Source organism: Scyliorhinus torazame, chromosome 10, assembly GCF_047496885.1.
Source record: "Scyliorhinus torazame isolate Kashiwa2021f chromosome 10, sScyTor2.1, whole genome shotgun sequence".
Classification (NCBI taxonomy): domain Eukaryota; kingdom Metazoa; phylum Chordata; class Chondrichthyes; order Carcharhiniformes; family Scyliorhinidae; genus Scyliorhinus; species Scyliorhinus torazame.
Window position 1 is genome coordinate 61,212,357 of NC_092716.1, and position 13,602 is coordinate 61,225,958.

At 45.2% G+C, this 13,602-nt stretch overlaps 1 protein-coding gene across 6 annotated transcripts in view; it reads right to left on the minus strand.

Annotated features, from left to right (window-relative positions):
• Positions 1-645: 645 nt before the first annotated feature.
• The window catches only part of neto2a (neuropilin (NRP) and tolloid (TLL)-like 2a), a 66,943-nt gene continuing 53,986 nt past the window's right edge, over positions 646-13,602 (minus strand). For all 6 annotated transcript variants that reach the window (XM_072518191.1, XM_072518189.1, XM_072518188.1 and 3 more), the window contains one exon: positions 646-1,860. In XM_072518191.1, the coding sequence (XP_072374292.1) occupies positions 1,277-1,860 (584 nt within the window). In that variant the 3' untranslated portion in view covers positions 646-1,276. The remainder of the gene's footprint in view (positions 1,861-13,602) is intronic.

Consider the following 13,602-nt stretch of genomic DNA (forward strand, 5'->3'; position numbering starts at 1 on the left):
ATCATTGATTTTCTGATGGCACTGTTTCGGGTCCTCAATGTAATGTTGAGCACATGCACACACTTCTGCCCACCATTCTGGGCACCCCTCTCTCCTCCTCCATAAACAGGATCTGTTTAATTTCCTCCCAGCTGCCCTCCTTTCCAAAATGTGGAACCTGAGGGAGGAGCTGTGCTCCGAAAGCTAGTGACTCGAAACAAACCAGTTGGACTTTAACCTGGTGTTGTCAGACTTCTTTCTGTGCCCACTCCTTTCCAAAGCCACCAGAGAATTGTGGGGCCTTGTTTTCCTAGTTTAAGCTCGACCATGTGGTGAAGGGGTTCAGGATGTCTTTAAATTGCATTACCCTGGCCTAAATCAATTTCCTGCCAGACACACAAATCAGTTGCCAATAACCAGTGTGGGTACACCCATGGAAGTGAGACACAAATCCGAAATGGTCAATACTTCTCACCCACATCATTGTTGGGCACCACGGATGGCCTACCCACTTTTCACTATTTTGGGATTAAGGTAAAGCATCTCCTTCCACCCCTTTGATGTGTCAGAATTTCACCAAGCGTGTAAAGGTTAACTCCCATTTATCAAAAAAAAAGTCATGGAAACACAATATTTTGTAAAGAAAATTAAGTTCTCAATAGTACGTGCAGGAAGAAATGATGTTACATTTCAACAAGCTTTTTATTTGAACTGGCAAATACACAATCCCGTGAGCTCACTAATGGTAACTTTAATCATGTTGATGGCCGGATCTAAATGGTGTGTTAAATTAGCATGTAAAAAACAAGGCCATTACAAGTAGAAAATGCTGCCATTCAAAACCATAGCCTAGCAGGGTCTAAAAATTATACTTCTCTTTAAGTTAAAAAACAAAGATACTTGAAAGGACGTTTGATGCAATTCTGCTGCTTCTAATCCTTTTGTACTGCAGTTGAAAAGCTTCTCTCCAGTGGACTGGAACAATTAACGGGATAACAGCAGGAAACCAAAGAATTAAACCTTTTAGCGTATTTACAGTCAATAATTACCAACCAAGAATACAATATTAGCAAGTTTCAGAACACAGAGAGCCTGTTATTAAGAATTGTTGCCGACAGTTCGTCTCACAGAAATAGTCAATCAGAAGGGTCAAGGAGAAGTGACCCCAGTTCCACTAATTGAACTGCTTATCGGGGTATATTAAAGTGGCAAATGAAATGTCAAAGTGACAAAGCAGCATTTGCAGGAGAAAAAGAGACTAAAGAATAGTGCTCAGTAACAGCACAGCAGTTCCACTTTAGAAGTCAATGGACATTGAACGTTGGACAGTGTCATTTCTGCCACGGACGTAGATCTCAGGAGGGATCTCCTCCATCACTCTGTCTTCTATGACTCGTTCTGGACTGTCCTGCGAGTGCTTCAAGGTATAGCAGCTTTTCTTGAAGGTGCTATTAAATGTTTTCATTGGCTGTGGCTGGGAGAAATCATTCCGAAATGGAAGATCCATTGTGCTTAAATTAGTCCTGCTTTGCTTTATGCTCGGTGGTTGTGAACCACAGTGGTGGTCGTGGATACACCTGGAGGCATTGGATGAAGAGCGCCTGAGTTTATGATAGTTCTCAAAGTCTTCGGACAAGTCAGCCAAATCTGCCGTTATTTCTTTATCTCTTAGAGAAAATAGCTCGTAATGAGGAGGGTCAAATACTTCTTGAAACCCCGATTTGTTAAATGCTGCTTTGCGGGCCAAAACCTTTTTGCGAGGTTGTTTTACTTGCACCAGTACAGAAATGACAAGAAGAACCAAAACAATCCCTGATGAAATACCAATGATTGTTCCGTGAGTTTTGGTAATCTGGTGAAAGAGTCCAGGTTTTTTCTTTTCTGCAAAAAAGTACAAACAACCAAAATTGTAAATATTATCAATCACACCAGCACACAGTTTGAACTAGAAATGAACTAGACCAACCATTCAGGATCAAACCTACAGCTCAACATTTGATCAGGCACCATTTTGAGTTTCCACTGTATCCTATATTGTTTCTTTTTTTTCAATAAACATTGAGGTATTTTCGGTTTTACAACAACGACAAATTAAACAATATACATAAGTCTATAAACATAGTGCAAAAAGCCTGCTTCCTCCCTTACAGATCTCACCTTTATTAACCCCCTACTCTAAACTAAACTAAACCCCCCCCCCCCTCCTGCTGCCGATTAATTTTCTGTGAAGAAGTTGACGAACGGTTGCCACCTCCGGGTGAACCCTAACAGTGACTCTCTCAAGGCAAACTTAATTTTCTCCAAATAGAGAAAGCTAGCCATGTCAGTAAGCCAGGTCTCCGATTTTGGGGGCTTTGAGTCCCTCCAAGCTAATAGTATCCATCTCCGGGCTACCAGGGAAGCAAAGGCCAGGACGTCTGTCTCTTTCTCCTCCTGGATTCCCGGATGTTCCGACACCCCGAAAATCGCCACCTCCGGACTCGGTGCCACCCTTGTCTTTAACACCGTGGACATGACGTCTGCAAACCCCTGCCAGAATCCCCTAAGCTTCGGGCATGCCCAGAACATATGGACATGGTTCGCCGGCCCTCCCGCCCACCTTGTACACCTGTCTTCTACACCAAAGAACCTGCTCATTCGGGCCACTTTCATGTGAGCCCGGTGAACGACCTTGAACTGTATCAGGCTGAGCCTGGCACATGTTGTGGATGCGTTGACTCTACTCAGTGCATCTGCCCAGAGACCATCCTCTATCTCTCATAGAGCATACATACAGCGCAGAAAGAGGGCATTCGGCCCATCGAGTCTGCACCGACCCACTTAAGCCCTCACTTCCACCCCATCCCCGCAACCAACAACCCCTCATAACCTTTTTGGTCACGAAGGGCAATATATCATGGCCAATCCACCTAACCTGCACATCTTTGGACTGTGGGAGGAAACTGGAGCACCCAGAGGAAACCCATGCAGACATGGGGAGAACGTGCAGACTCCGCACAGCCAGTGACCCAGCAGGGAATCGAACCTGGGACCCTGGCGCTGTGAAGCCACAGTGCTATCCAATTGTGCTACCGTGCTGCCCAAGATAAATCTCTCCTCCTAACTACTCTTCCCATTTGCGCTTCAGCTCCTCAGTCTGCGTGTCCTCTGACCCCATGAGCTCCTTATAGATGTCAGAGACCTTCCCTTCTCCCACCCCCACTCTAGAAACTACCCGATCCCGAATCCCCCTTGGTGGTAGGAGCGGGAAGGTTGGGACCATAGGAAGTCCCGCACCTGCAGATACCTAAATTTGTTTCCCCTTGCCAATACAAATTTCTCCTCCAGCTCCCTCAAGCTAGGAAAGCTCCTATCTATGAACATATCCCCCAACCTCTCAATTCCTGACCTCTGCCATCTCCGAAAGCCCCCGTCCTTCCTTCCCGGGGCAAACCGCGGTGGTTATTGCAGATTGGGGACCAGACCGATGCTCCCTCCGCTCCCACATGCTATCCTATATTGTTTCTAATCAGCAGTGCATCATTATCAGTTCTTTGAAAGGTAATGACATATCTAAATCTTTAAACTTGCTAGAAACTGCACATGAATTCTGACGAGCTTATAAACTAGTCAGACCCCATAAACATTCTATTTCAATGTAATGGGCCATGCTTCTACAATAAAATCTCTTCATTATTTTCAAATTTACTTCATTTGCAGCTCCAAAGGTAATATGAAAGTAAACAGATGATCTCTTTGGGGACTTAGACAAACGTGATTATTTTTTATTAAAATGCATCCATTATTATTTTATAAACTGATAATAATTCTGACTAAATGATGAAGAAATATCAGAGCCCAATTGGCATTCTAAAGACTGCCATAATATTTAAATCTAATTTTGCAACAGTTGCACAGTAACATTTAAGAATCGTTAACATGAAACACATGAAATGTTTGCGATGGAACCACATGCCTGGATTTAACTATAAGCAATGAGTGGGTAGGGTTAGGGGCATGAGGTGAGGGGGAGTGGCGGTGAACAGGATGAAAAAAGAGAATGACTGGCCACAATGCCAGCATGTGTCCCAGGAGATTTAGACTCCTGGGCCTCATTTTAATATAACTAATGGGCTGCTGACCTGATTATCTCAGGGAACAGGCAGCCTGCTCATTTTCATGGGGCAATTTCCTATGGCACACCCATTTAAAACAGGAATCCATCTCTTAAAGTGAAGATTTTGTGGCACTGGAATATAAATATCTAATGTTCATTCACTATGTGTTCCCCCCACACCTCTTGGCCCTATCCTTTCCCATTCAATGCATGCATCGAGTTAAAATTAACCAGGCCTACAAGTTAAGAGGGTTAAGTACAGGGTATTCCTTGGGTTTTCTGATGCTTTCCTGGAGGTGTTGGTAGGTGAATTTAGAGAAAGGAGGGAGGTTATCTTTTCCCGGTTACCTGAAGAAGCATAACCAGGGTGACTGTCTAGGAGAGCTAGATAGTGGTGGCTGAGAGGGTCAATACAAGCAGCATTGCCCCAGGGCCTGGGTTCAGTGTTAGGAAGGCTCTGGAGCCACATGTAGGCCAGACCAGGTACGAAGAGCAGCAAGAGTACAGTTTGATTTTTTCATCTCTCTGAATAACATTTCCTAACATTCTTTTCATCCCTCACCATCACTTTAAACAGTTCCCTCGCTCCACCATGTCATTCAGAATACAACCACAAGGGCTTGCTGCAAAGCCTCTTTCTCATTCCAAACACACTTACCACTTCCTTTCTCCTCTTCACACTGCACCCACAATACACAATAAGGAATTCAAAAGAAACCTCTTTACCCAGAGAGTAATTAGAATGTGGAACTTGAATCCATAAGGAGCAGTTGAGGTGATTAGCATTGATGCATTTACAGGGAAGCTAGACAAATGCATGAGGGAGAAAGGAATCAAAGGATATATATATTGAATTAAATAAAGAAGGGTGGAAGAAGGTTTGTGTGGAGTATAAACATTTGCATGGACCTGTTATGTTGAATGACCTGCTTCTATAACAAAAGCAAAATAATGCATATGCTGGTGATCTGAAATGAAACCAAAGTGCCGGAATATCTCCGCAGGTCTGGCAGCATCTGTGGAGATAGGCTTGAAAACCTAGATTAGTGTGTATGGCTGGTGTTTCTTAAAAATCCTGGTTTTGTGGCTACAAGAGGTGCAATTGAAGCATCGTAAAAGCTGGGCCAATGGAATTTTGTTTATATGAAGAATGTTCCCTGGGGAGTAGATAAGTTGAGACATTGGGTTGGATCTCCCACCCCCACCACCGCAAGAACATTGCGTGGAATGGAGAACTCCATTGATCTCGGGCTGGATTTTCCGGGCACCGGGCAGACTCATCCCGTCCACTGCGTTTGGTCTTAATAAGATGATGTAGCTAATGGGAGGAGTCAGGGACTGAAGCAGGTAGGTGTTGAGTTCAGTTTAGATCTGTCTGCGAACAGACTAGCAGTCTCTGGAGAAACAGTGAGTTTTATCAGTCTGTGAACAGGCTAGCTTATTCTCTCAAAGCAGTTTAGTTAAAAAGATTTTGACTGTTAACAGAACAGCAGTTCCTGAAAAAGCTGGCAGTGGATCTCTCTCTCAAAGTGGTTTATCCAAAGCATCTCTTTATAGCAAGTATTCCTGGGTGGCTAACTGCATTTAAAAGTGTTTTTTGACCCGAGATGGGTTTTGCTTGAGCAGGGATAATTGATAGCAGTTAGGATTTAGTGTTCCTGTGTCATTGTTAAGTATTTTGAATTGGTAATTGTAAGCTATATTTTTTATGATGTTAAAGTTAGTAATACTGTATTAGTAATACAGTTTGTTTTAACATACTGTACCCCTATTTATGTGTGAAATGACTCCTGGAGTGAAGTATCCTTTCCTCACGGTCTTACAAATTAAATAAAACACTGGGGTTTCTATCTGCTATTTCTATTTCTTTCCTAGCAGCTATTAGGGTTTGATCCGGGATCGTAATACTCCACTTTTTAAAAAAAGGTAAACATTATGGTCTTTTGAGCCAGGGTTCCATTCTGGGACCTTCCCATTCAGTTATAACATCAACTGAGACCGCAACACAAAGAGTCATTATGGATTCAAAATGTGTTTCTTGCTCCACAGATGCTGCCAGATCTAGTCTGTTTCTATGTTATAAATCCTAATACCAATAAACAGCATTTCTCTATCCCTCTTCATTCCTGGAAGACACACTAAATTCAAAATGGGCCAGAGATGCTTTAAACATACCTACGATTGGGTGCTTTTAAGCATTGCCCACAGTGGGAATCAAAACCAGTGAGGCTGAGTTTTATCTTAACAGAAATCTATTGGAGAATATCACTCGAGGAACAGAGCTCATCCGGTTTTGCTTCAGCCTAAAGGTCTGGAAGAAATCCTTAAAAGGCATGGGATCCACCCTGCTTGAGTTTTCTCTCTATAGCTTGCCTAGGCAATACTTATTGCCCAAGTTGTAAAGATTAAAACTTTACCCCAGTACCTTGGCACTACGGTGTCAGTTGCAATTCCTTGTAAAAGAATGAATTTTACATCAAATGTAACAACTGAGTAATTGTAAACTTAAATTTGAGTTTATGATGTGCAATCAGAATGTTTTCCATTTTTATCTTAAGTAATTCATCTGTGTACCAAGAAAGGGTGCAATAGTCCACCAATAGGTTGAGGAGAAAAATGTATGTAGTTTAAATGGTTTCCATGCCTCTACTTAATTGTGTATGAGGATTCTTAATTGATTCAAAATTCAACTCCATTAGTCATCACAGGTTTTATGAATTAACCATAAAACTATACATGGCGTAGAATGTGCAGCATGATGGAAAATAATTCTCATCCTTTGGAAAGAAATTGCATCCATTATTGGAAAAACCATAGAAAGTAATTTATTGTGACGCACTCACAGCTACACGGCTCCAGTTTAAAACAAATCTTTAAGAAATCAATGTAATGAAGAATAATGGAGTCTGTGTGCTCTACTATACATGACCTGCATCCTCACAAAATGATCAGATGTTAAATGTTCAGGGAATTTCTCACAGTGGTTTTAATGGGTGGCACTTAATTCAGCCTGAGTCACAAGATGTCTTCTGTCATTATATATTTTTAAAATATATTCTATCATGGGATGAGGGTATAGCTGACAAGGCCAGCATTTGTTGTCCATCCTGAATTTTCCTTGCCACACAACATCAGAGGGTCAGTTAAGAGTCAACCACCTTGCCGTGGCTCTGGAGCCACATGTAGGCCAGACCAGGTAAGAAGAGTAGTTTTCCTTCCCTAAAGGACATAAGTGAACCAGACGAGGTTCAAGAACAATTGACAATGGTTACATGGTCATCATTCCTGAGACTGGCTTTTCGGTTTCAGTTAATTCCTTAAATTGAAATTCCCCCAGCTGCCGTGGTCAACTACAAAGGCCCAACAAACATACTGAGGATGGTAGTTTAGTACACAGCTTGTAAATATTATACAAATATCTTTAAGACATGATATAATGTGGGGATGTAATGATTGGGAAACCAAATATTCATACCTTGCCAGAAGATATGAACAAGTTCTATGCCGGTTTTAGTTATTGAGGTAAAATGTACGCATTGTAATGTCCATTCATTAATCCTCGCTATATGTTAAAAACCACACTGTGCCAAAAGCTCTCAATGCTGCACGTTATGATGTTCTCATCAATGTGCATATAGCTGGTGGTTTCTGCCTGCTGCAGCTGAAAGCACTTGACCACGTATTTAGACTGGTAATGGCATAATGGACAACAGATGGATATTAAATATTGAATGTACTTGTGGGGGGTACAAGAGGATTAAAATATTCTCTAATATACTTTTCTTTGAAACAGAGGTCAACCAGAGTACAGAGCATCAGCAGACATTTTATCCACTGAGCTGGAATATGAAATATTAATTTCACTGATATATCACTATTTAGACAGGCAGAAGACTGAGCGGAATAGGTAGAAAAAGTACTTGTTACACAGAATTCTGATTATCATCGGGATGGTACGGAAATGGCAAGGTATGGGACGGGCATTCACTGCTATTAAAATAAAACCGGAGCACTGATTCTAGTTTTAGGTGCCTCACCACAGGAAGTTCATTGAGGTAATGGAGAGGGTACAATTCAGATTCACTTGCTTGCGATGAAAATGTATGAAGACTAGAAAAATTAGGATTGTTTTTGTTAGGATAGAGGAAATTAAAGGAGAATTCAGTAGAATTGTTTAAAATCATAAAGGGGTTGAAGCAGGTGGATAGGGTTGGACAACTGCAGTGACTGTGGTATAGAACAAGGGATATAGATATGATTAAACAAATGTGATTTAGGATAGAGAAACTCTTACACAGAAGCTATTGAGAGTGCCAGTGGAGATAGTTATTGAAGCAGAATCTAAGAGAGATAAGTTCATTTAAAATAAAAGAAGGATATGTATTGAATAAAGTAATCAGATGCAAAAGAAATTAAGCTTCTTGTCTAGATGGATAGCATCCATGCAGTCCAAATTACCGAGGGACGAGATGGCAGAAACATTACTACAGGCACATAATTCATTAGAAAAAGGTGTAATGTCAGAGGACTGGTGGCTTGCTATTCTAATTCCTATATTTAAGAAGGGGGTAGAACATTCATTCCCTCCACCATCAACGCATCGTAACAGCAGTGTGCACCATCTCCAAGATGCACTGCAGGAACTCACCAAAGTTCCTGAGGTAGCACCTTCCAAACCCACCACAGCTACAATCCAAAAGGACAAGGGCAGCAGACACGTGGGAACACCACTACCTGCAAGTTCCCCTCAAAGCCACTTACTATTGCAAATATATCGCCGTGCTTTCACTATCGCTGCATCAAAATCTTGGAACTCCTTCCCTAACAGCACCGTGGATGTACCGACACCACATAGGCCACAGTGGCTCAAGAAGGCAGCTCACCACTGCTTTAACATGGGCATTTAGGGTTGGACAATAAATGTTAGCCGAGGCAGCGATGCCACATCCCCAGAATGACAGTTTTCAAGTTGTCACGACACCCTGGGCTAGTACATGGTGAATTCCAGCCCCACATCACCCACAGTCACGGCGCAGGTGAAATCAGCTATTATTATACCAGACCACGCTCCACATTACATGGACGTTAGGCTGGAGACGGGCAGGGCCCAACGCCCCACATGGAGGTTGGACGTTGCCCAACGAGCTGACAAGGCCTTCAACGAAAAGATATCGCAGGCCATAGGAGAGTACACGGAGAACAATCAGAATGGGGAGGTCTCACCCTCCACATTCTGGGAAGTGCTAAAGGCTGTACTAAGAGGGGAAATCATCGCTTTCAAAGTGCGAAGAGATAGGGAGGAAAGGGCGGCTAGGCCAATGGAGGTAGACCGTAAATGCTCCGAGGCCCCGACCGTAGAGCTCCTGGCGGAGAGGAAAGAGTTACAAAGGAACTTTGATCTGCTCTCCACCGGGAAAGCAATGCTTCAACTCCGCCAAGCACGTGGGACCCTATACTAACACGGGGACAAAGCCAGCCGCCTGCTGGCACACCAGCTGAGAAAGCAGGCAGCCACCAGAGAAATTGCGCAAATCAGGGATACTAGAGGCACATTAGAAACACAGCCAGAAAAGATCAACAAAGCCTTCAGGGCCTTTTACCAAGTGCTGTACACCTCAGAGCCCCCAATGGGGGAGTCTGGGATGAAACGTTCCTTGATGGACTGGACATACCAGTCGTGAGGGAGGGCAGAAAACAGGGCCTGGAATTACCACTAGCACTGGGAGAGATCATGGACAGCATTAGCTCCATGCAGGCGGGGAAGGCGCCGGGACCAGACAGATTCCCGGCGGACTTCTACAAAACATTTGCGACAGCACTGGCCCTACACTTGCGGCAGATGTTCACAGACTTGCTGGCTAAGGGCACACTGCCACCCACGCTAGCACAGACCTCAATCTCGTTGATACCTAAGAGAGATAAAGACCCAACGGAATGTGGGTCATACAGACCCATCTCACTGCTGAACTCAGATGCCAAAATACTGGCCAAGATTCTAGCCAAAAGACTAGAAGACTGAGTGCCAGAGGTGGTCGCAGAGGACCAGCCGGGCTTTGTCAAAGGTAGACAGCTTACCTTCAACATCAGGCGCCTGCTGAATGTGATAATGACCCCATCGGGGGGAGAACACCAGAGGTGATCGTCTCCCTAGACGCAGAAAAGGCCTTCGACAGAATCGAATGGAAATACCTCAGAGGTACTGGAGCGGTTCAGGCTTGGAACAGGATTCACCTCCTGGGTAAAGCTCCTATACAATGCTCCCATGGCGAGCGTACGGACCAACAACACCAACCCCTGATACTTCCAGCTGCACCGGGGCACCAGACAAGGATGCCCACTGTCTCTGCTGTTGTTCGTCCTAGCGATCGAGCCACTGGCAATTGCGCTCAGAGCAGCAGAAAGCTGGAGGAGGGTCCGAAGGGGCGGCAGAGAGCACAGAATCTCGCTCTATGCAGACGACCTGCTCCTCTACATTTCGGACCCACAAAGCAGCATGGACAGAATCATTGCGCTCCTGAAAGAGTTTGGCGCCTTCTCGGGCTACAAACTCGACATGGGCAAAAGCGAGATCTTCCCGGTACACCCACAAGTAGGTGGGGCAGCACTAATGGGACTGCCGTTTAAACAAGCCCGACACAAATTCCGCTACCTGGGGATCCAAATAGCACATGACTGGAAAGGGATCCACAAATGGAACCTCACCAGTCTGACAGAGGAAGTAAAAAAGGACCTGCAAAGATGGAACACACTCCCACTCTCCCTCACGGGGAGAGTCCAGACGATCAAAATGAACGTGCTGCCCAGGTACCTCTTCCTATTCAGATCCATCCCGATCTACATCCCCAAGGCCTTTTTCAAAGCATTAGACAAACTAATCATGGCGTTCGTATGGGGGGGGGGGGAAACAAAATCCAGGGGGGGGGGGGCGCTAGCCCTCCCAAACCTACAATTCTACCACTGGGCGATGATGGCCGAGCGAATAAGGGGATGGATCAAGGAGCCAGAAGCCAAGTGGGTGCGCGCGGAAGAGGCCACCTGCAAGGGGACCTCCCTCCGGGCCCTCGCCACGGCAGCACTCCCATCCCCACCCAAAAAACACTCCAGCAGCCCGGTGGTAATAGCCTCCAGTCCTGGAACCAACTATGGCAGCAATTTGGCCTGACCAAAATATCGGACAAAGCTCCCATCTGCAACAACCATAGGTTCACACCAGCACTGACTGACGCCACCTTCGCAAGGTGGAGACAGGACGGGGGGACACTGACAGTCAGGAACCTATACACCGACGGTAGGGTCGCAACACGAGACGAACTGACAGAGAAATGCAGCTAGCCAGGGGGAACGAGCTAAGGTACCTGCAACTCAAAAACTTCCTACGAAAGGAGACAAGGACATACCCACAACCGCCACGACAGACATTACTGGAAGAATTACTGGACGCAAGCATATTAGAGAAAGGAAACTGTACCGACATGTATGGCCGACTGGTAGAAGGGGCCGACACCGTACTGGACGCAACAAGAATGAAATGGGAGGAGGACCTGGGGATTGAGATAGGGTGGGGACTCTGGAGCGAAGCACTGCATAGGGTCAGCTCCACCTCCACCTGCGCAAGGCTCAGCCTGACGCAACTAAAAGTGGTACATAGAGCCCACTTAACAAGAACCCGTATGAGTAGATTCTTCCCCGAGGTGGAGGATAGATGTGAACGGAGCCAAGGAGGCCCAACCACGCCCACATGTTCTGGTCCTGCCCCAGACTTGTGGAGTACTGGACAGCCTTCTTCGAGGCAATGTCGAAAGTGGTGGAGGTGAGGGTGGAGCCACGCCCGAAAGTGACAGTCTTCGGGGTTTCAGACCAGCCAGATCTATTTCTGGGGAGGAGGGCAGCCCTTGCCTTTGCCTCCCTGATCGCCCGCCGTAGAATCCTGTTCGGCTGGCGGTCAGCAGCATCACCCAAAGCTGCAGACTGGCTGTCCGGAATCTCTCCAAATGGAGAAAATCAAATTCGCCATCCGAGGGTCAGACGACAGTTTCCACAGAATGTGGACTTGTTTGTGGCCAACAAACAAGCAGAAGAATAGCCAGGTAGCCAAGAACTAGGGGAAAGCAGCCAAAGCATGAGAGGGAGAGATAGACCGGGAGAGGGGGGGGCTCAATCTAAGAAGAAGGAAAGGCGAACCACAGGGGGGGAAGGCAGGGAAACGTTAACTAACTTGACATCCACAGGAACAGAGAAAAAGGAGAATACAGGCGGAGGATGGGAGGGCCGGCTGAAGCGGTAGTGAGCACAAGAAGACAACGGCGGCGAAATCCATGGTTTAGCCCAATAAACTACTGCGGGGAAATCTAGTAACGCTCTTATCTTGGCTGTGCTGGGTACCCTTTGTCTCACGTGTCCCAGGTAGGTCACTTTTGCTTTGGAAAACTCGCTTTTGGCCAAATTGATGACTAAATTGGCCAAGTGCAGTTGTTTAAATAACTCCTCCAATTGCCCGACATATTTCTTCCATGTGTCACTGTAAACTACCACATTATCCAAATAGATCACGGGTTGGGAATCCTAGTCACTCCTTGATGTAGGAGTCATTGAAATGTACCTGGTGCATTTTTTGAAAATCTGAACAGCATCACTTTACACTGATATAATCCCTTTGGAGTCATAAGGCAGATATCACTTTAGCCCTGGTCATTAAAGGGACCTGCCAATGTCCTTTGATGTTCGAAAGGCACAAGGCGCTGCCTATCCTATTGATACAATCCTCCATCCTGGGAATCAGATACAAATTCATTTTGATGCCATTGACCTTCCGATAGTCCATACAGAAACGGATTGTCCCATCCAGCTTAGGTACCAACGCAACCAGCCAACTCTAGCTGCTCTTACTTGGTTCAATGAAATGCTTCTCCAACGTGTATTGGATTTCCACTTTGATCTGAGCCAGTTTCTGTGGGTTCATTCGATATGGATGCTGTTTTATCGGGTTAGAATCACCTACTTCTACATCATGTTCAGCTAATATAGTGGTGTGTCCAAATATTCCTCTTCTTTTACAGTAGCCTTATGAGATCTTTTCATTGCTCTTCTTCTAAGTATGCAAACTCACTGGGCTGAATTCTCCCGCGTCAGGATTCTCCGTTTTGCTGGCAGCCCAGGGGTTTCCCGGCAGCGTGAGGCTGCCCCACAATGGGAAACTCCGGGTGGGGAAACCCGCCCACTATCTAACTGTTTTAGTATTATGTATTTGCTACCCGTACCACAGGAGAGGCGCTCTATGAACTTACGACCTCGTCCCCTACCTTTATCTCCCCTTCCACCTGATGCATTGGTTCCTTCCTATCTTCTTCTCTACAATGATATATTTTTAATATATTTATGTGGCATAATCAGTCCTTCTTCCTACAGTTGGGAGTATCTATTAGGTGACCAGGGCGATGGCTAATCACATAAAATGCAGTGCAGAAGAAGCCCTTTGGCCCGTTGAGTCTGCAGCATGCATGAAAGACACCTGGTCTGCCTACCTTATT